This window comes from Boleophthalmus pectinirostris, unplaced genomic scaffold (assembly GCF_026225935.1).
Source record: "Boleophthalmus pectinirostris isolate CB_2022bp ecotype Guang Dong unplaced genomic scaffold, ASM2622593v1 HiC_scaffold_12, whole genome shotgun sequence".
NCBI classification, from domain to species: Eukaryota; Metazoa; Chordata; class Actinopteri; order Gobiiformes; family Gobiidae; genus Boleophthalmus; species Boleophthalmus pectinirostris.
The window spans coordinates 21,414,024-21,439,456 of NW_026571018.1; the positions used below are offsets into that span (position 1 = coordinate 21,414,024).

The 25,433-nt window shown below is 39.1% G+C and overlaps 1 protein-coding gene across 1 annotated transcript in view; it reads left to right on the top strand.

The window, feature by feature from the left end:
• LOC110165020 (roundabout homolog 2-like) overlaps window positions 1-25,433 on the top strand; it is a 132,212-nt gene that overhangs the window by 87,066 nt on the left and 19,713 nt on the right. Inside the window, exons 7-17 of the mRNA XM_055148492.1 lie at window positions 1,578-1,589; window positions 2,800-2,924; window positions 4,482-4,653; window positions 8,510-8,715; window positions 12,586-12,667; window positions 12,794-12,959; window positions 13,362-13,528; window positions 13,924-14,045; window positions 17,332-17,563; window positions 24,050-24,174; window positions 24,270-24,441. Coding sequence (XP_055004467.1) covers window positions 1,578-1,589; window positions 2,800-2,924; window positions 4,482-4,653; window positions 8,510-8,715; window positions 12,586-12,667; window positions 12,794-12,959; window positions 13,362-13,528; window positions 13,924-14,045; window positions 17,332-17,563; window positions 24,050-24,174; window positions 24,270-24,441 — 1,581 coding nt within the window. The remainder of the gene's footprint in view (window positions 1-1,577; window positions 1,590-2,799; window positions 2,925-4,481; window positions 4,654-8,509; window positions 8,716-12,585; window positions 12,668-12,793; window positions 12,960-13,361; window positions 13,529-13,923; window positions 14,046-17,331; window positions 17,564-24,049; window positions 24,175-24,269; window positions 24,442-25,433) is intronic.

A 25,433-nucleotide genomic window follows, 5' to 3' on the forward strand; every position in this document is an offset into this window, starting at 1 on the left:
CAAGACACAGGCTCTGAGTCAGACTATGAGACTTCTGCTTCCCTCCTCCAGCCCCTTCTATCAACTCATATCAGAGTTGGTGATTCACCCACTTTTTAGCCAGACAGACGGTGACGCGCTGTCAGATATTCTCGACATGTGCCAAGATTTATTCATTTCTAATCCCATCACGGATTAGTGAGCGGTATGATAATTTCTTTGCTCCATAAAGCACCATTTTCCCACTCTCATAAATTAACTATTTTAGGATCTCACTGGTTGTACTGGTTTTGTGGTTGGTTTGCATATATTTTAGTTGTATATGGGGTATTTTTGTTTAAAAAAGGTGAAAAAAAGGTAGCCAGGTTGGCGCCACCTAGTGCTTCTGCTCAATCTCATTTCTCTCCAGCGACTAGCTCAGGAATTAGAATACCCTAGACATTTTGCAAAAACCCCGGAAGTGCAAGTCCAGGCACCAGCCAATCAGCGAAGACCCATACTTTCTGTGTTGGCAATGATTTCCGAGATTGAGGATTTAAATCCAGAACAAAGATAATGTTTGGTGAATTTTATCAAGAGGAAAGACATTATTGTCCTTTTTCCTACGGGATTTGGGAAAAGCTTAATATACCAGTTAGCCCCGTTAGCGTCAGATGGTCAGATGGTTTTCATGAAGTGAAACGGGCTGGTGAATCAGGCTAGAAAAAAGGTGCACTGTGTAACTTGGTGGGTATGCCGCCTGCTTGTCTTTGTGATGATGTTTGTCTCAAAAATTCCACACAAAGCTACTATCTTGCATTCATTCAATTAACGTTGTTTTTGTTGCACAAAGATACCTTGAAAATTATGCATTCTTACTGTGAGCAGGATCACCTTTCCATAGATCTGGCCTGTAACGTGCTTGTTTTTATGGAAATAGACAAATAATAGACAAGCAATGAGGGACCCTCCATTTTTAAGGTGCTTCTAGTTATGATGAACTGGTCTGCTGTGAATAAAACTGTTGTTGATTAAAAGTGCACTATGTCATTTCTCTGGTGGATATATGTTATACTGTGGAATATTTCAGACAAACCAATTATATCTCCATAGAGACAAATTGTCTCCATAGAGACAAATCCCAATCAGTAGTGGCACAGTGCATCTTAATAATAGATTTTTTTTTTATTTTTTTTTAATGAAAGCCAAAAAGAACATTTGAGGGTCATTCTGGCATTGTATACTGATTAGACCATGACTAATTGAGTTTGAATTCAAAGAAAATTATTACTGAGTTGTATGCAACCTTATGGATTGTGCTTATCCACAGCCCACAGTCCACACCCCCCTTACACTAAGAGTCAGCCTGCTCTTCTTAACTTAACTTACTATGAAGTGTCACAAATCAATTCTATTCAGTGGGATTTTCTGGCAGCCTCCTTAGGTCGCCCACATCTTCATCTGCTTGGAGCTTCATCCCTTTCTCCTCTAAAGTCGCCATTGATGGAAACTCAGCTCCATCTCATTCATTTCTTCTGGTTTTCTTTCCTCTGTCCCTCTGTTCTGCTCCTGTCTTCCGTGCCTCTGTTATTCTCACCACATTGTTGTTATATCACCAGCTCGCCCTGTTGGTAAGTATAGTAGAGCCCCATTATGCATGTGCTGCTGTTTTGTTCTCTGCTTCCTGATCACACATGCATGGACCGCTGCATTCCACAAACACATTCATCAAACTAATGTTGCACATGCATTTTCGCTATCCAACCCTCCTGACCTCCTCGCAGAAACGGTGGTAAACGTGATGCGTTGCCATTATACATGCCCCTGTCTGGTCCAAAACGGGGGTCTAGACGTAGTTAACAAAGCGTAGTATTGAAGGGAGGAAGGACACTTGGTTGGGTGAGTAACTAGGGCTGGGCAATGTGATCTCAGATCGATTGTGATGAATGATCAGGATCCTTTTTGACAACCGTGACTGACTTAAAATTGCCATATTATTGCTCTTTAAACTGAGATAAACAATATTACAGTAATACATCTATACATACATTATCGTTAGACCTGTCATTTTTATGCATGTGTGATATATTTATGAAGTATATATAGTGGATAAATGATAATACTGAAACTAAACCATAATGCAGAGAACAATATTGTTAAAAAAGAAACATGAACTGCAATGAATTAACAGAATGCAACAGTGAAGTAGTTAGTTGGTATCTGTAAATGAGTCATAGAAGTTCATAATGCCTCCCTCTACAGCTTAAATCTCAACATAAAACACAGAAATAACCAAAATTTTCCCAGTAGTGCAAAGAGAACTTCCTCGCAATAAATCCCCAGAAAGTATTGATCCGTTTGTCATGTATTGAATGATAAGTCGATATAGTATTTATAGTGATATGTTTAATTTTTATTATAGACAACATAATATATGCTTTATAAAGCCAATTTCTTTGTTTTATATTTATTTTTATTTTCAAACCTGTTTAACACTGTCAATATCCCCTTGAAATGTGCTTGGTTAAAAAAAATAAAGATTATAAGCACTGTCCAGAATATGGAAGTGCTCAAATTTTAACATTTTCAGTCACAGTTATAGTCCAGACTTTAAACTGCTCCCAGAAAAGAAAACTGCCATTGCTGAAGTTCAGTGACACCTGCCCAGCCCTGGTTCTAACACCATGTAGAAATATTCTGAGAAAGCCGCCCTGCATGCACCTCTCTTAGCCTCCCTAGCTGCAGTATTTCCCTGCCCAAATAGCTCCCTCTTTGACTGAGACACTGTTTGCGCACCTGCTGCTATTTTGTTTGTGCTTTCATGTGAACTTTGAACTCCAGAGGCGCCTCAGTTTGTGGTGAGACCACGCGACCAGATTGTGGCACAAGGACGAACAGCCGTGTTTCCCTGTGAGACCAAAGGCAAACCTCAGCCCACTGTCTTCTGGCAGCGCGAGGGCAGCCAGGTGAGAGCACACTTTGTTTGTGTGTCGCCAGGGTTATTTCTAGGTACAGTGGTGTGTATACAACAACATAAAGAGTCAAAGCATCACCAAAGACTATTAAAAAAAGGTAATACATTGCCCACTATTAAATTCAGAGCATTGGGGGGTGTCCATTTTACTATCTGTCCAGGGACTACAGGTGAAAAATGGACTCTCTTAATAACTCTGGTACATTTACAGAAATCTTGATTAATGTACACTGCCCCTGTTAAATAAACTAAATACATTAAAATTAAACAAAATAATGTATTAATTAACAATGTATAACAGTGTGCATGCATGTTAACAACAGCCTGTTTGCTTCTGTTATTGTTACACAAGTCCCTATGCTATACTGAGCACCATGCACATAGTTGTTTTTTTTTTTTTTTTTCGTGGAATAATAACAAAAAATGAGCACAATAAGAACAATGATAATAATTGACTGTTAACCCTAATTTACTTAGTTCATCCATAATACAATATGAATTGTTTCTGGACTTTTGGATTTGACATTTCTATCAAAGTAAAAAGGTTAAACAGAAACTCTGCTATATGACTAAAGGCAACCACCTCACTGTGCACTTCTGGCCCAAATAATGAAGCATCCATTCATCAGCTATCTACAGCAGCCTGAGCGACAATTGAGTTTGGAGGAAACAATGTCAGGAGCGACATTAGACTCATTAGAAGTAATGACAGGCTCCTAATGTGCTGTCCTGCCCGGTAGCTGCTCTGGTCCAGCTGCAAAAAGCAACATTGCTGATGCCACAGTTTGACACAACTCCAGGTTATCACAGCAGGTATCACAGCAGGTCTGAACTGCCTTTCAGTCATTATGGAAGGAGACTCTGACCCACATGGACAAACTAACTGAATATATAATAATTAGAAAGGTGAGACTGGTCCTATCAGCTGCTCTTGACACCCTCTGGTGGTGCAACAAAGTGAATCAATTAAAATGTAATAATGCCAATTTCACATTAATGCAATCACAGTAGGATATTAAACATACAATATTTTTTTTAGAAATGCTGAAACAGAATATGCAATTTTCATTTAATTATTTTGTGAATTGGCCATTTGCAAATCAGCATCATTTATTAGACAGGTCAGCCAACCGTTTCTTTTTCTATTCTGTACAAAGAAATGGAAGTTTAAATAATGGGGGCGGAATACATTAGAGAAAATGTAAAGACATTTGATAGACATTTGCCAGTTGAAAATGTGAGGCCATTAGAGAACAAAGAATCGCTTAAATGGATTTGATTGGTTGGTAGAAACAAGCTTAATATGCTTAGGTTTAGAGATAATTAGCACTGTTGCCATAGCAATTAACAATATAAAACTAAATATTCTATCTTTAGAATGATGAAAAGTCCTCAGAATGTCACTTTTACTTAAATCAAGGAATACATTATAACCTTAAAAATGTAGATATAGAGTATATATATGTCTCTTACTGTACATCAAACCAGCTCAACTGAAGTGCTTTTTCCTTGACTGCTAATACACACTGCTGTCTCCCCTCCCCCACAGGACCTTCTGTTCCCTAACCAGTCGACGCAGGGGGACAGCCGCGTGTCTGTGTCTGTGAGTGGAGAGCTCACCATCTCCTCTGTGCAGCGCTCGGATGCAGGTTACTACATCTGCCAGGCCCTCACTGTGGCTGGCAGCATCATGGCAAAGGCCCAGCTGGAGGTAGCAGACGGTAAGTCTCCTCCCACTACCTCGCAAACACGGCGGAAAATGTTTGTTAAGAGCTCTAAATATGAGATCCGTTCATTACATGTGGGTAATTTAACAGCAGCTAAAGTGATAGTGTAATTATGCTTCAGTACGTTCCATTTTACAGGCCTGGAGCTGTGCTTTATGCTATAGTGTCAGGCTGAACACTTAGGGCCATTAATGCCTGATTGCACAGCTCAATACAGTTTCTCCACAGGTATTATATTTTCTAGAAAATAGGATGTAAAAAGACTTGAGTTACAGGAAGGTAAAAGGTAGAAACAGAGAAGCAGTGTGGCACACATTAGAATGATTACAAAAGTTATTTACATAGAGCCCTGCATATGTGATACTATCAAACTGAACCCCTTTATACAAACTAGTACCTGCTTGATTAACACTATAACCCACCTCATAGAACCCTTTAATACAGTTAGTACATTAGTTAGCCTATTTGTTTGTTACTAAGCCTGAATCATTCTTTTTTTTTTTTTTTTTCATGCTTTATTAAGGCTAGTTATTCTGTAGTTATTTTAAAGCTACCCTGCGTAACATTTCTAGCAGAGGGTCATCTCCATGGAAGTGTTACTGCTTTGTCTTAAATGTTCCACAGTGTAGATTTAACCTCCCTATCACAAGGGGGCACTACACTACATTACAATTCAGATTAGTGGAGAGTCACTCTTGTTCACAGACATAATTATGGTATTTTTGAGAAACGCCCATTATAGATAAATGCTAGATGGAAATATTTAAAGTCATACCATGGAAAATTCCAGGCAAAGCAGTGAGATCTCCATGGAGACAAGTAAGTAGCAAATTCTCCATCAGAAAAGTTGCGCAGTGGTAACACCCCACAGCTTGGCCATTGTTCAGAACTTTCTCTCTTTTGTTTAGTTGCAGCAGAAATAACAATGCCAACATTAACACTGATACAGAAAAAGATCTGATCTAAAATACAGAAATGCTGAAAAGTAACTCCCTTTGCAATATTTTGTTTAAAATCCTGAACTTTTGAAAACTACAGAGCAGTTTGGTGCGTTGCTCAAATCACTCAGTACATCATAAGCTTTTCCTCTTCCCATACTCTCACTATCCAGACATGTCTCGCGTCCTCTTTAGAGACAACCAACCACGATCCTCCTTTTCATTATCACCTGACTGACGGAGGTAACGCTGAGTGGCCTGAATAGACTGATACTCCCAGCACACAATCTGTCTGCTTAATGGACAGACACTTTACACTTCTTTGACAGAGATTTAATGCAGGTATTAAGAGCCAAGCAACTGCCAGCTGGAGAGATGTTTATGCCTTCCTCTGCGTTTATTTCTTGGCTTATTTTCCCCTCACAAACATTATCAAATTAACATCTGTTGGAGTGTTTTTGCACAGGGAAATGACGGCTGTTGTGCCATTGAACGCTGATGGATCAATATTAAAATGGTTTATTATGTGGATTGGATGAATGGGATCAATGGAGCAGTGTGATGGGAACTTGGCACCAGGGAGGGACAAACTGAAACTTAGGAGATGGGTTTTCTATTAGCTTGTTTATGTAATTTTTATGTGAGCTTCTGACATAGGCTAGTTTTGATATTTCTGTGCCCTAATTAACTGGAAAAGAGAAACTAATCAGAGAATACTGTAAACATGATGCAGTATTTATCAAAGAAATGCCATGATCAGTCAATAAAAACAATTATATGTGCTGTCTGTTTGAAGCTGCACCATTTAAACTACTGTTGTGGTTTTTTTAAAGGTGCATTGTTTAGCTTTTCTGGTGAAGGGTCCACCAATGTTGTTCTCTGTGGAGATATTCTTGCTTTGTCTGGAATGTTTCACAGTATGGGATTAAACCTTTTTATCTTCACAGAGACCAAACCAGACCAAGTTACAGGTCAAATCTGTGGAGGGGCAGCTCTTCAGAATGCATGTATATTTACCTACAAAACTGACCAAAAATGTAATACATGTAAAGCAGAGCTGTTTAATGTCATACTGTGGAACATTCCAGTCAGAGCAATGACATATCCACAGAAACAAGCAGGTGATGGAATCCCAACCAAAAAGTTACAAGTGCAACTTTAAGAGACAAGCCCAGCCTTCAACAATATGGATTACTTCAAAGTCTACTTATTTCCATCAAAAATAAGCACATAAATAGTACCCCACAAAGCTTTATAAAATAGTGTAGAACCGAAAACGTTACGGGAACATTTCAGTGGGACTTCATCGAACAATTTAATGCACACCAAATCCCCATACCACTTAACTGTAGTGATTTTCTTAGTAGATCTAATAAAGTTGACTGTGGCAATAAAATATTTACGAGACTTAAGTCAATTTAGAATGATAAAGGAGGCTTAATTATTAAAATGTTAGTATGAGCCTAGCTTTTAAGTTTAGCGTTATTAGCAGAACTTGGCAAAGTTTCCTTTACTTTTCTCATAGTAATTTACCAAAATGTTCTGTATGTTGTGAAGTGCTTCAGGAATCTAACCCATGATGTTGTGTTGTGTCCCTTTACACTCAGTGTTTCTGTGCAACCCAATGTTTCTTTATCTAACTATCTTTGCATGTGTGCACGTTTAAAGATCCTATATTATGCAAAATTGCCACTTATGAGCTTTAAGCCATGTTATAATGTTGTTACTTAAAAAACATACCTACTATTGGTCTGTCTACATCTCCAAAGCTCTAAATGCTCTGATCCACTTGTGATGTCTTGTAGTGGTCAATAGCTCCCTTTTACATTTGGTTCAATGTGAGCAGTACCAGGTCTGAAAATCATTCAAATGATTCTAGTGAAGGTGTATAGAGTTTAAATCACAGTCGAGCACTCCCTGTATTACCACATAACATCATCAGGTGGAACTGAGTGTTTTCTCTAAATGAATGAAACAAAACACAACTCCAGGTATGTTTGTGATGAGGAAACTTTATAACATAGATTAGAAAATAGCCTAAGATGGGCCCTTTAACAATTATCTCCTAAAAACAGCAAACAATTTAGCCTCAATGCCATTTCATTACATTGTTTCTTCTTACCACGCGGTGCTGCTCTCAGTCTTACCTGAGCTTCCTTCTGTTTCACGTGCCTGACTTGGCTTGTCCTACATTGTGCTTGGGGAAGGTGCGATCAAAGATAAGGCCGCTGGAACCTGCAGTAAACACTTGTGTGAATGGAGACAGACCCGATAACACAGAGCAGTGGTGAGGAAATTGGAAGATAGTTACAAGACCTAGAGACATCCAACACTCTGGAAATTACTGTTGCCAAGTGTGGTGGCTGCTTTCTGGATGATACAACACGGTTTAAAGCATTCTAAAGTAGATGTATTGTTGTTCCGCTTGGTTTGTTAATTTAGAGTTTTGTGCACTGGGAGGGAGATGCCAGGAGCTGGAAAAAGGTGCAGGCATGAGTCAGTAGAGGTGCTTAGGCTTGAATGTGTTGAGGAGGTGTTATAAAGAAGGTATGGTAATTAGCGCCACGGGTGAAGCCTCGTTAATCCTCACCCAGTAATTAAAGCTCAAAGGTGCGATGCGCTGCCATGAGCAAGACTAGCCTACCATGCAAAAGTCTAGCACAACAGTCACTTCCTTTCACAACTGATCTGGCAGATTGACGTCCACCATCTTGGGCGGCTGCTATCACAATTACCGCAATCACAAATTAACACCTACCCAAAAGGTCACGATTTTGTTTTTTCACAAATCAGACAGCATCTCTCCTCAGTGAAAAGGCAGGGTTTTATCTTAATAAGCAAGCATCATAATTACAAGCTGGAGGCGCACTTCCAAAACAAGTTTAAATGCTCTGTTTTGTAACTCTTCACAGCCCTGAAGGACCGCCCACCTCCCATAATCAGACAAGGACCATCCAATCAGACGCAGGCGCTGGGAGGTGTGACTGTCCTTAGGTGTCAGGCATCAGGGGACCCCGAGCCCACGGTGACCTGGAGGAAGAACGGGGCCAGTCTGCTGGGCAAAGACCCTCGCTTTTCACTGCTGGAGCACGGAAGTCTGCAGATCCAGAACACAAAGGTGGGTTATGTAAATACGAAATATATGCTAATATATAATAATAACAACAATAATAATATAATATAAATGGCAGCGGTGAAATTATTTCTACTTGATATATGGGTAAAATTTCAAAACTGGACTGACTGGAGATATTGGCCCCGATCTTGCCCCCAATCTTAGCACTATCGCAAGCGTTAAAGAGGGGCGCGTGTCCAGGTCGGGCTGTACTTCTCTGCTGGAGGCTGAAGTACATATATGGCAACGGCATCTGAACCAATCTGTGACCGCTGTGGCATTTAAAAGCACTGTCAGTGTGGGTAATGTCTGCAGTCTTTGCCTCATTACAGGCAGCAAAGCGAGAAAAAAAAAAAAAAAAAGCTTACTAAAACACCACCAAATGCAAATAAATCTAATTGTGTTACAGTAGTTTTCTTGCTCACCATTGTTGATCTGTTTGAGGTGTAGCATATCCCTGCCAATACAGTGGACTAAATTTAAGTCTTATAACATCCACATAATAGTTTTTGTTTTGTTTTTTCCTTAATTCTGATTATTTTTTGTAACGTTGTTGTGACAATGTGCCAGTTATTTCTGACCAGCTTGATTCTGGGCTTTTGACTGAAGTAATTACTGAGATCTGAAAACACATCAAATCAACAATCCAATTATGCGGAAATAAACAAGTGGTCTGCAATTATCACGGAAACTGTAAACAAACTGTTAATTTAGCCAGATAATGACTTCCTTCAGTAATTTCCCCATCTCTTTGTTAAAATGTTTTTCCAATCTTTGTGAACCACTGGTGCACATCCAGATTGGGTTACAACAGTAGTCTTCAATTCATGTTAAAAACTAACTCCCCATTACACGCCCACTTTTTTTAATGTGGCATGTCTTGATTCATTCTATTTCAAAAGGAAGTCAATGACTCTTCAAATTTAAGTGCAACCTTTTTATTTTTACCTAAGGCTTTCTGCTGTGTCTAGGTAAACAACAGTATTTTGTATATTTCTCTAAATGGAGATAATTGAAATACCAAAGAGTGATACTGTTTTTGGTCTTAAGAAGAAAGCTGTTCATGAAAACTCCTTTAGTAAAAACATTTTGTTTTGATTAGCTTTTGTTAAAAAATTGTGCAGAAGATCACTAACAGACCAAGGACAAGATGTTAATGTCATGGTTATATTCCAGTTAATGGGTATACCAGCGTGCAAATGCCCACCTGATTTCTGAAGCGAAGCAGTGTTGGGCCTGGTTAGTGCTGCGATGGGAAACCATCTGAAATATCAGGTTCAGTAGTGTTGCAGCTGTGGCTCAGTAGTTAGAGCGCTCGTCTATCAACCCAAAGGATAGCAGATTGATTTCTGCTTGAACCGGTGCATACTTTAGTTGTGTCCTTGGGCAAGACACCCACCTTGCCAATGTATGAATGTGGAGTGTGAGTGTTTGCTGATGGTTGAAAGGGCCATTGGCACAGATAGGCAGCCTTGGGTCAACCTGTGGACACGGCAGTATTTTCCTAACCAGGCTGGTGCCAACTAGTGCCTCCGCTCAGTTTCATTTCTCTCGAGCAACTAGGTCAGGAATCGGAATACACTAGACGGTTCGCAAAAACCCCGGAAGTGCGAGTTCAGGCACCAGCCAATCAGCAAAGAGCCATACATTCTGTGTTGGCAACAGTTCTCCAGATCGAGGATTTAAAGCCAGAACAAAGAGAATGTTCGGTGAATTTTATCAAGGGGAAAGACGTTATTGCCCTTCTTCCTATGGGATTTGGGGAAAGTTTAATATACCAGTTAGCCCTGTTAGTGGCACATTACATACGTCACGACCAAATAGCAGAGAGTGGTTAAATGAAAAAAAGTATCCACCTACCATCAAGCAAACGAATCCTAACACTGCAAGGTCAGATGGTTTCTATGAAATGAAACCGGCTGATGAATCAGGCTATTATTGTCCACCATTGTAGAGTGCTTCATGAATCCAATATTGATTTTTAAATTATCATTATGACTGTGCTGTTTCAAAATAATGTTTCAAAATAAAAACTGGAAAATATTAACTATAATTAACTATTACAACTATAACTATAATTAACTATAAAAATTACATAACCCAAATGCTACTCTGTAAGGTACTTGCCTAGAAAGAAAGAGTTTTCTGCTGCTTTGAATGTCCATATAATCTTATTCTACTTTACAGAATAAGCACATCTAATTAACGCAGACATTTTACACTGTATATAGCCATGGCACAATCCCATCCATTTTACTACCTTTTCCATATAATATTTTATAAGTACGAAGTATGCCAAACTAACTTCATTACTTGGATTGCCTGCACCACTTTCACTGCACCGTCAATAAAAGCGCAGTGAAGAATGAAAAAACAGCATAAACGTATAGCATGTCAACAGAATCACGTATTTTCATGTTTGTCTATTGCTCGTCTCAAAGGAAGGAAACTGCTCTCATCTCCTCATCCATGACAAGCAACTGTAATGCAGATAGACAGGTGCAGTCAGGTCGCCTTTAAAAGATGAATAGGGAGTATTGATTTTTATAAGACGTTAAATGCTGCTATCTTGTCTCGAATTTCAAAATCTCAGAGGTAGCAGATCAACTCAAGGACAGGAACTGCAGGGAGAAGGGAGGAAATATATTGAAGAGATTGCAATATATGGTGTCCTCCTTGTGTCAAAGTGCTAGACTGGTGTCACTGCTTTCTATTTGAGAGATAACGCAGTCGTGAGGGTCTCCTATACGGCGCCAATATAAAATAGATCGCCCCATCTCTTATATCCTGTGTCAGCACCAGTGATGATAATGTTGATGGCTCAGAAAATGGGGGCTGACTATTACAGGATGAAATCAATTAAGAAAATTAATGTTAGCTCTTACAGATTTTTTTTTTCATTGGTCGGTGTTAAAGTTTCCTCTCCTCATCCACTCTCGGAGCATTTCTGGAGCCAAATGCGGGCCAATGGAGGTTAATGCACTTTTACTGTTCGACTATAACAGCCAGCCTCCTTCAAAAGCCCCCAGCTGACGTAAGAGCTTGTAGAATCCATGTGGGATCACAGTTACAAAGGCTCCCCAATCCTGTCAGAGGCTGCAACACAACAACGCTGTAAAGTACGATGTGATTAGGGATTTGGAAGGGAGTTGGTTGGTCTGGGAATATGGAGAGCAACTTTCAAGTCCATAGACTTTAATAGGAAAGTTTTTATCTTTTTGTTTAGTGTTTTATATTTCTTTTAGAAGTTCTTGGTTATAATGTTAATGGTAATATTAGGTGTATTCTAAATTTTAAAGAATATGTAGTACAAGGATAGAAATAACGATGGACTATGGGACTGTGGACAACATTTAAATTAATGAAATGTAAACTACAAAAGGAAATTGTAAACATGCATCTGCCTCATTGGTGACTTGGTTGCAGTGGAGAAAAATAATTACAGAAATGTTTATTTTATTGATTTCTGAAAGGAGCAGGGTTTATAAGATTCCTTCTGCTCCTTTTGTTCATGCAAGGGACATAATGGTTGGAACATGAATTCATGTTAATTGTCAGGTGTTTTGTTTTCTCATAAACTAAATGAAATGGCATGAGCAATAAATTAGTAAATAAATATAAGAAGTTTCAGCATAAAGCAGGTAATAATATGAAAAACAATTACCTGCATTGCATGTTTAAATATGTAACTCAGGTCATGTATATTGTATGTAAAATAGTTACATTTGCTTTCCTCTCAAATATATTGAATTTATAATTAATATAGTGCTGTTCTTATGACCTTACATATGCTTGTGTGTTCAACAGCATTACCTATTCCTCTTCTTGTGGAATGTATTGATAAATTAACAGTATTAATATGTATTTCCATAGCTCTCTGACTCCGGACTATACACCTGTGTGGCTACAAGCTCAAGTGGTGAAACCTCGTGGAGTGCCTACTTGGATGTCAGAGGTCTGTGCTAATGATTTTATTAATATTCAACATACTACTCATTACTTAATGCAATTTAAATTAAACCCATTTCCTCTGCCCTCCATCATTCCATCATTATCATATTAGATATTATTTCTCTTGCAGAATCGACTGATCTCATAGACTTCATGGCCCACAACGCCACCGCTCTCCCTGGTCCACCCTCAAAGCCAGAGGTCACCGACGTTACCAAGAGCAGCATCTCGTTGTCATGGGAACCGGGTCCGGAGGCGGGCTCCCCGGTGTCCTCCTATGTCATCGAGGCCTTCGGGTATGTCTGCGACCTATGGCCTGCAGCTCTGTGTGGTGACCCCGAATGTGCATGACAGGAGCAGATGTGGGTGTCTGTGTGGGCATTCAAGCAAGAGTGCATATTCTGGAGCCCTTTAATAATTCATCTATAGACTTTTAAAACATCAGCTGCATAAAAAGAGGGATGACACACCCTTCTGAAAATGGATCCAAAAATATTCCACTGACCACTTTAGGATGGTTATTGTGGCTAACGGCGTAAAAAGCATTGATAATCAATTAACTTCAAATGGATAGCAGACGCATCAATTTTTCCCCAAAGGCTATACTCCCGTCTGCTGCATTTTATCAATCTGTTTCTGGTTATCGTTATGGAGGAAACACTGGTGTGATGCGTGTTTTTTGTTTCCATCTCTTACAGCCAGTCCGTGAGTAACAGTTGGCAGACAGTTGCAGACCATGTGAAAACCACGGAGTTTACAGTCCGGGATCTACGGCCCAATACAGTTTATCTGTTCATCATCAGAGCGGTGAACGCACAAGGGCTAGGAGACCCCAGTCCTATGTCTGAGCCTGTTAGGACACAAGGTACAGATACAGTACTGTGTTTTTGAGCCAGTCTTACTAATAGCTTCAGAGTCAAGAAATGGTTTTAGTTGCTGCAGACATAGTGATGACAGCAACCGGTAGTCATGGAGGTGGTGCAGAAGTAGTAGTGCAATGTACATGTAATCATATTTTACAGTAATGTGCCATATTACTGGACCAGAGCTCATATTCAGTAATACCACAATACACATTAAATGACATATATTTTTCAAGTAAATTATATTACTATCTTTTTTATTTTCTTCATGTAGAGGTTTAATATCAGAATAAACATTACAGATAACAGTTTAAATGTCTCTACAGTCTCATCTAAATAATGTTATATAATGTTATGTAAATTATTTAAATAATGTTAAACAATGTGTCTATTTCAGACATCAGCCCCCCAGCTCAGGGCGTGGACCACCGGCGAGTGCAGAAAGAACTGGGAGACGTGGTGGTCAGCATGCACAACCCTGTGGTCCTCAGTTCCACAGCAGTACAGGTCACATGGACTGTGAGTATTTCAAACCTAAACTGTTGAAAATACTTATTTATTTGTGTATTTTGAGATTGCCAAAAACAAATCCCACCTAAGCTTGTTTGGAGAACTTTTTACTTTGGCATGTGCCTCTGCCTGGGATTAGCTGGCACACACCTGCTGTACACATCGAGTTTGAACAGCTGCTGCTAAGTCAATTTCCAATGGTTTTGGGTGATGCCGGAATTAAGACTTATGTCTGTGCTCGGGCCCAATACATCACCATTAGGCGTTACACGTGTCACTTTTAGAGGCTGTTGGGGAGGCAGACCCCTTTATCTGGTGAATGTTATTTTGTGTCTGTTGGCAAGGTGTCCCGCTGCTGCCGCTCGGGGTTAATGACACACCCAGGATGTACTTACAACGCTCTGCTATTTCATGCTTGTCACTCCAGCGTCCATACACTCCAATTCCACCTATCCTGTGTTCATAGTTAATCTAAACCATGGGTTATTCTGCCTGATGCTATTTCTAGGTGACACATTCACGGGCTTGTTTTGGTGTCGTAAATCAAGAGATGTCCATATTAATGCATGTTATTTTTGGTTTATGGTTTAAAAAGGTCTTTATTTCCCCCTGGATGTTTTGTGTTAACTGTTGTTCTTCTTAAATGTCATAAAATACATTTGAATTACAATTTACTCAAATGTGCAATGCAAATTTTATTTCAGTTCAAACATTATACTTCATGTTATGTTTTTCCTGGCACACTATGAGTCGTTTGTATAATTATAGATTAGATTAAATCAGGAGAGCTAGAGCTGATTGGTCAACGCGTCCTGTATTGGAAGACACCTATTTTGCGCCTTACAGTTTTGAACGCATCTTCAGACCCTCTGATTGATAAAAACAATTTAATTTCCTATGCAGGCAAGAGCCACTAGCAAAAACATTCAACATTTATTTACCCAGACAGTCCTTTAATAAAAATCCTTTAGAGTGTCTATTAGTACAGCTTGTGTCGCCTCCTTCAAACCTGGGACATGTTGTCTCATCCATTTCCTGTTTATCTCCTATACATCTAACCACAGATGTCCGGCCTTGACTCCCTCTGCCTCTCTCTAAATGATACATGTTCACACAAATAGTCTCCCAGTGACAGTGGCCACATCCTTGCACATAATGGTGACAGCTCAATTATAGATACAGCATAACTTCCCATTATTTTGCCTTGTCACAGATATTGCTATTGCTAGTTGTTTTATGATGAGTTGCATCACCGCATAGATATATTTCTCCCATCTTTTTCTTCCTTTTCGCAAGCAAACAAACAAGTGTCACAACTTATTGATAGCCGCATGCTTTTTAGATGTCAGAGGTGCGTAATTAAAATTCAGCAGTTGTCTGTGCAGAATGCATTTACCATACCATTAGCGTAGAGTTTGCAAAGTAAGTACACAGCCTTAGTCATCAAGTCGTGTAACACACAATTAAAGCTGCCAGCTGTTCTAAAGTGATTGGTTTAGTTTTAAGAGCTCCACTAATAATGACCTCTCTCCTGCTCCCATAGGCGTGCTAGTGGATACAACTTAGAGATAGCAGTGTTGAGATGAGCTTCTCGTTCTTTCTCTGTACTGCCAAGAAGCGTGCATTTTAAAGACGTACCCATATGACATGCTAATACATTCCCACAGCCTGAAATGCATAAATAAATAAACAAAATGATAGCAGTAGAGCTAAATAAATAAACATAAATGTGATGCAAGAATTCCATCATGGAGAAAAGAAAAGAGTAAGTTGAAAATTTGGTTTAAAAGATGAGGGATTTTGTTTTGCTTTTTGGTTATCTAAAATGTACTGTATTATTTTGTCATGCTGAAGTCTAATATCCAAATTTGCAAAATCATCAATCAACATTTGAACATGAATGGGAGTATGTTTGGTCCTCATGTTTGCAAAAAATCCACTGAAAGTGTGTTACAGGTTTAGAGACTAAATTCGTCTTCTTTGCTCTAGGCTTTAAAGAGAAGATTAAGACATAATATTAAGAAATTGACTTGGGTGGCTCTTTTTGACTTGGAAGCTGTAAATTTGCACTGAATCATTGAATTTATATTGCTAATTGTAAAGCTGAGCAGATAGCTGAGAGAGCAATCTATATGAAAATGTATATAGCAATATTAGTGAAGCAGTTTTAAACAGCCAGTTTATAAGTTTAAAGTAAACAGCCATTTTATATATTCTGTAAAAATGTTTTTTCTTGTTTGCTCTGCTCTTATGATCCCATTATTATGACTTGTATATGTTACATATTTAACTCATCCCTAAAGCACAGACACATTTTCTGAGAAGAACCTAGTACTTTGAGTTGACATAGTAGTAGTTTGGCAATCTGTATCAGAGGTGGGACCAAGTCGTCATTTTGCAAGTCTCAAGTAAGTCTCAAGTCTTTGACCTCAAGTCCGTGTCAAGTCCCAAGTCAAATACAGGCAAGTCCAAGTCAAGTCTTGAGTCACTGGCCCATAAGTCTAAGTCAAGTCCAAGTCGTCTGCTTTGAGCTTCAAGTCATTTCAAGTCTTTAAACCAAAGTACCAAATATAGCTTAGATTCTTGCAATTTATATGACTTTTAAGATAAACTGTACTTATAAATCCATAGTATATTTATATATGAGTATGTATAAAGTATATAAGAAATGTAGAAATGCAAACTTTTTCTTTTTAAATGTCTTGAGAAGATCTTAGAGTGAATCATTACAGTCAGAATAGAAAGAATTTGGATTTATAAGTGTTTTTCAAGTCTTCTCAAGTCACAGGCGTCAAGTCCGAGTCGAGTCCCAAGTCTTAGTCCATTTTATCAAGTCAAGTCTTAAGTCCTAAAAATAGTAACTCAAGTCTGACTTAAGTCAAAGTCACGACTTGCAAGTCCCCACCTCTGATCTGTATATTAAATTTTTTCTGGTTGTCACTGCTTTGCCGAAATGTTCCACAGTATAGCATTCCACTTATCTATCTTCATGTAAACAAGCCAGTAAACAATTACAGGTCAGATCTATGAAGAGGCAAGCCTGCTTACAGAAAAGATTGAATAGATGTTATTACCAATAAGAACACTAAACACTTGTAACTGAATAATGCTTGGTATGTGTGTTTAAAGGTCCTGTGTTACTTAAAATTTACTCTTGTAAGCTTTATTTTTTCATTCACACATGTTTGAGTAATCCTTTGTTATCCTTTATTATTAGTCTGTCTGCATTTCCAAAATAAATGACACCTACCATGTCATTTAAATACACTATGTCTTACTTTGTCTTTTTTCCCAGGTGGAGAATCCATCGCAGTTTATCCAAGGCTACCGCGTGCTGTACCGGCAGACATCAGGACTGCCCTCCCCGGGGCCGTGGCAGATCCAGGACGTGAAGGTGGCCTCAGAAAGAGACATCACACTGAGCGGACTGAAGAAAGGCATCGTGTACGAAATTAAAGTGAGGCCATACTTCAATGAGTTCCAAGGCGCTGATAGTGAGTCCATGACAGCTCGCACCATGGAGGAAGGTAACAGACAAATTAACTTAAGATTCCATTTTTTAGAAGTGCCTCATTTAGTTACGTGAGCATGAACAGGTGTTGTCATATATCAGTTTTCAAAGACTGCTGTGGTTTCTGTCTCTGGAGTGTACTTTAAAAAAAAAATCACTGATTGGTTGGAATGTTAATTAACTTTTTGATGACAGAATAGTCTAAGTATTTTTAGCAGGTGCTACCGTGTATTACTGTTACCTTGAAGAAAAAGTTGTGCCCATAGAGCATGTTTAAATACCACGCTGATTTCCTAGACACCAACGTATACACCACACAACAGTAGAACAAAATCATATCTTCTGCTTGTCTCCACAGGGATGCTTTGAATATTCCACTGTATGGCATTAAACATACTTCTTGCATTGATTGAAGTACCATTATCTATGAGATAGATCTTAATTAGGGGTGTAACGATATCCAAGTCTCACAATACCATATCATCACGGTATGAACCTCACGGTACGATATTTTCATGATAAACATTTCATGGTACGATATATATTGCAATATTTTGTGGAGGCTAACAAAACTTTTAATATGATAATTTTTCCTCTTAAAATGCCTTGATAAGAACTAAGACTCAAAAGTGCTTAGAACTGTTATTTCTACATGTAGTCTACACTGAAATGGTGCAAAGGATCATGGTCTTTGTAGTTCCCTCTGTCTTTTTTTTAGCTATTGCTGCACCATAACTCTTAATTTAAGCAAAGAGACTTGTAATTCGATATATTATGATGGTCCACGATATTATTGTGAGAACTTTGACGATATGATATCACAATATTTGGGTTATTGTTACATCCCTAATAATTATATATAATAAATGTCGTACAGTTCCAGGAAAAGCAATAATATCTCTAAAGATAAACAAAATTTGAACCACTAGAAAATATAGTGTACCTTTTGATCTTCAGAATCAGAATAAACTTGATACTTTGAATATTGTAGGTACATGTGTGAATGAATTGCAAGGCTAATGTATGAACAAAGTCAGTTTATTCAGTGGCCATTTTTCTTTCATAATCACTTCCAGGTAAAGGTAACCGTCCATTTAGTCACCCCCTTGTGTTTGCTTCTATTTATTCGCCTGTAAAATAGCAGCATGGCTGGATTGTGATAGATAATGGCGTTTCAAGTGCTCCCACCCACACAAGCTGAGCATCACAGTGCCACCTCCCCTGCGTGTGGAAACAGGTCTCCCAGAATGCTTTGCTCCAGGGGTCTGTGACAGGCTTGGGTCTTGTGAGCTCGTGGGCGATGGAGAGGAGGGTACAAACTGTCTTTTTTGACACTAACTCAACTCTCTCCTGGATTCTTTGTGGACCCCCACTGCCACTATGCTGTCACACTCCAGGCAGGCCTACATTATATTACCCGACCACTCATTCTTCTCGATTTCCAATACACGCAATATGGAGCGCACTTAAGTCCCACCCACTCCACACTGGAAGGAGCATAATTCATCACAGTGCATTGACTTTGCTCGCCTGCTTCCTTCAAAAGTCCTTCTCTTTGCAAAAAATGACCATTAAGATACACTTCCGACAGGATAAACCAAACAATACGAGTTTAAGAAGGATAGAATGTGTTATATAGGACACTGTGGGTCAATCAATAAGCTTCTTCCTTTCAGCATTCTAAACTATTGTGTTTGGGTGGAATGATGCTGTTTCTTTTTTTTCCCTCTTGGCTCCCATATTCTCTCTGCAATTTTTGGATGACAAGAAAATCAAACTAGTTTTGTTACATCAGTTTGCCTTGTTATGAACTACAAAAAGCATTGTTGTGTCCTTAAAAGTGCACTGCGCAACTTTTCTGGTGGAGGGTCTGTCACCTGCTTGCCCTCTAAGAAATGTTATTGCTTTGTCTAGAATATTCCACAGTATCCACAGATTAAACTATCACAAGGAGATAAGCATGTCACAGCACTACGCTACAAGTCAGATCTGTGAACAACCCCATTCACATACGGAATTATTGAGCTATAGAAACTAGGTCAGGAATCGTTATACACAGTTTCCAAGAACCCCGGAAGTTGTAGACCACGCACTGGCCAATCAACTAAGAGCTGTGAAGACGTCAAACTCAAGCGCTGTCCAGGTCCCTTTTGTGATACAGCACAACAGTAAACAAAGCAGTCGAGATGGATGTAGACAAAGCCATACATTCTGTGTTGACAACGATTCCCGAGATCGAGGATTTAAAGCCGGAACAAATAGAATATTTGGTGAATTCTTCCTACGGGATTTGATGTATTACATACATCACGACCAAATAGCAGTGATTGGTTAAAAAAAAAAGAAGTACCCGCCTACTGTCGAGTGAACAAATTCTAATGCTGCAAGGTCAGACGGTTTCCAGGAAATGAAACCAGCTGATGATTCAGGCTAATAGTGATCAACAATTTAGAAGATATCTACTATATCTTTTGAATGAGAAAAGTCATAACAAATCTGCAGGTAATAGGAAGTTGAAACCAGGAAAACAACAAAACAATCTGTGTTTAGAAAAATATTAAAACATTATGTTTTTTTAAACAAATTATTGTTTTCTAGTGGAGATATTTTAAGTTTTTAATTTTCCCTATTAAGTTGCATATTTTTAGCCTTGAAGTGCCACCCATTATTTCCCCACTTTCAGCATAATGTATTATTACGTGTATTATTACCTTTCGTTGTGCCCAAACAGGCACATTCTTCTTACTACAGTGTCTGAAACAATAGCACATGAAATTAGAAAATACTTTTGAACACACTGGCACATTTCAGACATCAGAATCAAGCGGCAGCCACTGAATCACTCACAGGAGTAATCCCCAACATCACAGACATTTGATGGAAGCCCTACAACGCACCATCTTCTCTTCAACACTCACATAAAAAGAAATTCTCTACATTGTCCAATTATTTTGACCATGAAGGACCACTGGAGGTCTTGGTGGGTGGAGTTCCTTGCTCTCATTACATGCGTAGATCCTGGAAATAAGGCTTCACGGTTTGGCAATAATTGGTTTGATCTATCAGTACTCCTGGGTCTGCAAATGTGCTGGACGGCAGATTTCCACCGCGTTCCCGCTCGATCAAAGCAGGTTTTGTGAGAGTTGGTAACCATAGCAAAGGGTGTCCCGGGGGTTCAGGGGTCAAAACAACTGATGTTTTTCACTGTGTCGTGCTGGGGATGGATGAGGAGCCCGCGACGTTGATTAATGGCCCTCATAACTCGGCCCGGGTTCGTCTCTGATAGAAAATGGACAAAAGCAGGATGCGGTGTGATGCTGCTGTCATCATAATGCGGTCAAAGGAAAAGGGAATACCCCGAGGTTCAAATGGGTAATGCTTGAAAGACAGCACTCTTTGCAACATAAACATCCATTCATGGGCATATTATTAGCAAATGTTCTATGCTTTGATATGTTTATATTTATCTTTGCATCAGGGAACAGTCTTTATCATGGGCCTTATGTGTCATACACCTTGCTTAATAACTAGTTATATTACACTAATGTCTGAGATAATAGGAAAAATAAATGACTACAAATATATGTCCTGTTCATCTGATGCTGAGTTTGAACTTGAGCAGATTTATCTAGAGTGTGTGTACCTAATAATGTGGCCGCAGGGAGATTTGTGCAAGTACATGTTTGTGTTGACACTAAACTGAACTGCATCAAACAAACGTTTGTTCTTATGAATTTAGGCATTTGGAGTATCGGTATGAAGAAGTCCTGGCTTGTTGTGATGCGGTGACCATTTGTCGTAATGTTATCCTGAGTCATTACGGGTAATGCAGTCCTTATTCATCCTCTGGGATGGTTTTACATATGGAAATAGCAGAAGTATGCTTAATGGTTCCTGTCTACTCCTAATGTAAACCTTTAACAGAGTGGACAAGCCCCATCGCTCTGCTGAAACAGCACAAGTGAAATCAAAACGCCAGCAAACCTGTCCTCCACTTCCCACCAACATTTATCATAGGATACATTATGTCCGATACAGCTCTGGTTCAATGTCATTATTTTTTCAAATACTTTGACCCTGCAAGCACTTTTCTATACTTTCTTTCAACAACCAAAGTCTTTGTTTGCTGTTGTAAAAAGTAGTTGTCATACCATTTAGGTTCATCCAGGTTAGATCCTATCAGATTATATGTTTTAGCTGTATTTTGTTTTGGGGTTGCTCTAAGTGATTTGAGTTAGCTTAATGAAAGCTTTTACTTTAGTGGATCTTGAATACTGAGGTGTTTACATCTTCTGCTTTTCATTTTGTTTAACAGTATTGTTCAAATGTTTTAAAGGATTCTGTGCAATTGTGAAGCGATCTATTATATCTACTTTCTATAAGATACAGTACAGTGAAGTGGTGACTGTAGAGTTACTGTATCTTAGAGGTGGTCCGACTCCATCTATATTATGTCCAGTGTATAATCTAATTTCCTTTGTCTTAACATCAGCGTAGGCTCTTTCTCCACCACTTGGTGTTTTCTTAATGAGACAGCACACACATGTTCATCAGCCATTTTGAGAACCAAACCCATCTGGGAGCTTCAAATCACACCGACCATGTTGTTTTCTCCTCGCCAAATGCCAAAGCAGACCGCTCCATCATAGCCCACCTGCTATGACTTCTATGCACTTCCTACACAGATTTGCTGTTAGTAACATTGTTTTCACACATTTTAATTGAGTCCAGGGAAGTTATTTTATCCATTTGCTTACAATATTATTATAGCCGTAATGGGAATAGCGTGGATTATGTGCCTGTAACAGTTGCATCTCACATTCACCGAGAAATAACAATTGTCATTTTGTTTGGTTCGTGCAGAAATCAGATTTGTTCATTTAGGTTTCTGTGCCAGTGTTTAAAAATTGTCTATTAAGAGGAGAGCTGGAATTTGGCAGTGTGAGCCAAAGTAGCCCATTTGTGTCTGAAAGCCATCCTAGAGTCCTCATTATAGCATGGGAAGATTGACCATTTTCATTGGGATAAGATATGCAGGATTTGAATAGAGCTACTTTGGAAGCGGTTTGCATGTGTTCATAATAGCACTAATTCATTATTGAAGGATTTTTAGACATGGAACAAGAATTGCTAATGCTATCTAACTTTTTGGTTTATTTTGATCAGATCACTATGACTGTTGGTTAAACACAGCTTGGAGTATAGCTTAGAATGCCAATGATTTAATGTTGTGTAAATTATTCTAAATGAAAGAACAGTTGCTGCGGATGTATCCTGGTTTAGACAAATGCTCTACCGATAAGATAGGAAATGGAGATAGAGTGCTTTAGGAGCCATCTGCTGCGCTGGCTGTGAAAATACATTGTTCCATTGTTCACTCTGTATGAATAAACTTGAAACTTTTCATTAAACAAATAAATGTGGTTTTGTAAAATGCTGTTGCTTTACCATTTTTTGACATTATGACTATAAACATTGTAGCTATCTAGTGTTCTGTCCTGGAGGAAGTGAAAAATAGTCTACACATTAAAAGTGTCCTTTATGGTGGAGGGTCCATCACCTGCTTCTCTCCATAGAGATGTTACCTGGAATGTTCCACAGTATGGCATTAGACTTATTTATCTCTAAGGATATCCCAGGTGACGCTATAGAGCCAAGTTACATATCAGATCTGAGGAGAGGTGAGCCCAATAAGAATTTTTTAGGTAAATAAAAGCCCATGTTCATAGGCGGAGTTTGACTTTTGCGCTAGGAGGAGGGGGCAAATAATTTTTACGTCAGGGCATTAGATTCAAGATTTAAAGTGCGTATTGCCATGTGCACAGTAAGGAAACACTTTGCACTTTACATTGAAATTATCGCTTTACTGTCCACACCGCTGTGTATTATCTCTCTCTCTCACTCTCTCCCCAAGATTAGTCTTAGTTTAGTCCTGGTTTAGTCCTTTTAGCCCTAGTTTAAACCTGGTTCAATCCTGTTTTATTCTTGGTTTAGTCCTGGTTCAGACTAGGATTCATATTTATTTTATACAATCCTTTTGTTTTATAGTGACATATTTACAATATTAATAAGATTTTTAAAAGTAAATATTTATATTGGCCATATTACAGACTCAATGTCACTCTCATGTTATTGAGTAGATGCAAGATGAATACATTTAATGCCATACCAGAACATTCTAGACATAGCAACAGAATCTCCATGGAGACAAGCAGATGGGGGACCCTCCACCTGAAAAGTTACACAGTGCATCTTTAAAGATAGTTATGGTAGCAAGAACAGATATTCATTTTAGAACATTCTTCACCAGGTAGAAACAATCAGAATTTAGCTACATTTATTTATTAGTGTATTAAATCATTCACTAAGAACTTCAAATGATCAAATTGTTCCCTAATAAGGCAGAGTTGTTTTGTGTTGCTGTCTTGAGCCTTGGATTGTAAATCTTATCTGTAGGAAATTCAGTGCAATCTAAAACACATATATACGCTTTGTGTTCCAGCTCCCAGCGCACCTCCCCAGCAAGTGGTGGTCCTGACAGTGGGCAATCACAACAGCACATCCATAAGCGTATCCTGGGACCCCCCTCCCTCAGATGAACAGAATGGCATCATTCAAGAGTACAAGGTAACACATTTCCAACCTGCATATTTAAGCAACACTCAATCACGCAATCTCCAAACTCAACAAAGGATCCCCTCTACTTGTCTTGTATTTGTCAGATCTGGTGTTTGGCCAACGAAACCCGCTTCCACGTCAATAAGAGCGTGGACGCAACCATCCGTTCAGTGGTACTCGGGGGGTTGCAGAGTGGCGTGCAGTACCGCGTGGAAGTGGCGGCGGGGACCAGTGCTGGAGTGGGGGTCAAGAGCAAACCCCAGCTCATCATCCTGGGTAATCCACTCTCACATGCCCCACCTGGAGTCAAATAGAATGACCTAATAATGGCGCTCCTATAGGCCTGCACCGGCACAGTTGGGGGTCTGAAAAAATGATTTATCAATTTATCGCACTTGGAGAAAAGAAGATTGCACATTACAAGGCAGACGTCCAGGGAGAAATCAATAGCAGTTCATTAAGTGTAGTGTCTGGTAACACAGAGCCAAGTACTGTTAGCCATATCAATAATCCCCTTCAATATGTGGGCATCTGGCACTAACAAAATAGACAGTGTTTTTGCAGCGAGCTTATCGGCCTATCACATCTTATCAAACACCTAAAGGATGCTCAAATCATATAAGCTCAGAATCAATATCTCAGACCAGAGCCAGATGTGCTTCTTCTTCTGCGACTTTTGACTGATATTTAATAACAGCACTACCACACGAGGCAGAGGGGAACACACAGGCTCATGGACACAGAGCTTAATGACGAAGATGGGGGCTGGGGGGGTTGGAGAGAGGGGCAAGGGGAGGAGAGAATGGGGTGGGTGGGGGGGTCCTGCTGGAGACTGTGAATCTAATTTCACAGCACAGTAGCCGCAACAGAAAATCAAAGTCTGTCAGGGCCGCTCTGTCAATCTCGTGTCTAGCAGCTCAAGTTGATAAGTGCAGTGCTGAATTGATTAACTCGCCGTACATATTGGATGCACCGACACCATTCTTTGGTGGGAGGATTTAACCACAGACGACCTCCTCTCATGTTTGGGTTTATGTGTAATGTCATCCTGGGTTATTAAAGGTTTTATAGATCCTTTAGCTTCTTATTAAACCTTTGAATTATACAGTTAACCTTTTTACATAGTATTTTGACAGACACATGTACTTAAGTTTGTATCATTATATCATTATATTATTTTATGCAGTATAGCTCACTATAAAAAGACAATTTTTAGTTAAATCTACAATGTCGGCATAGAAGCATACAATAATATGAAGGAAATGGAA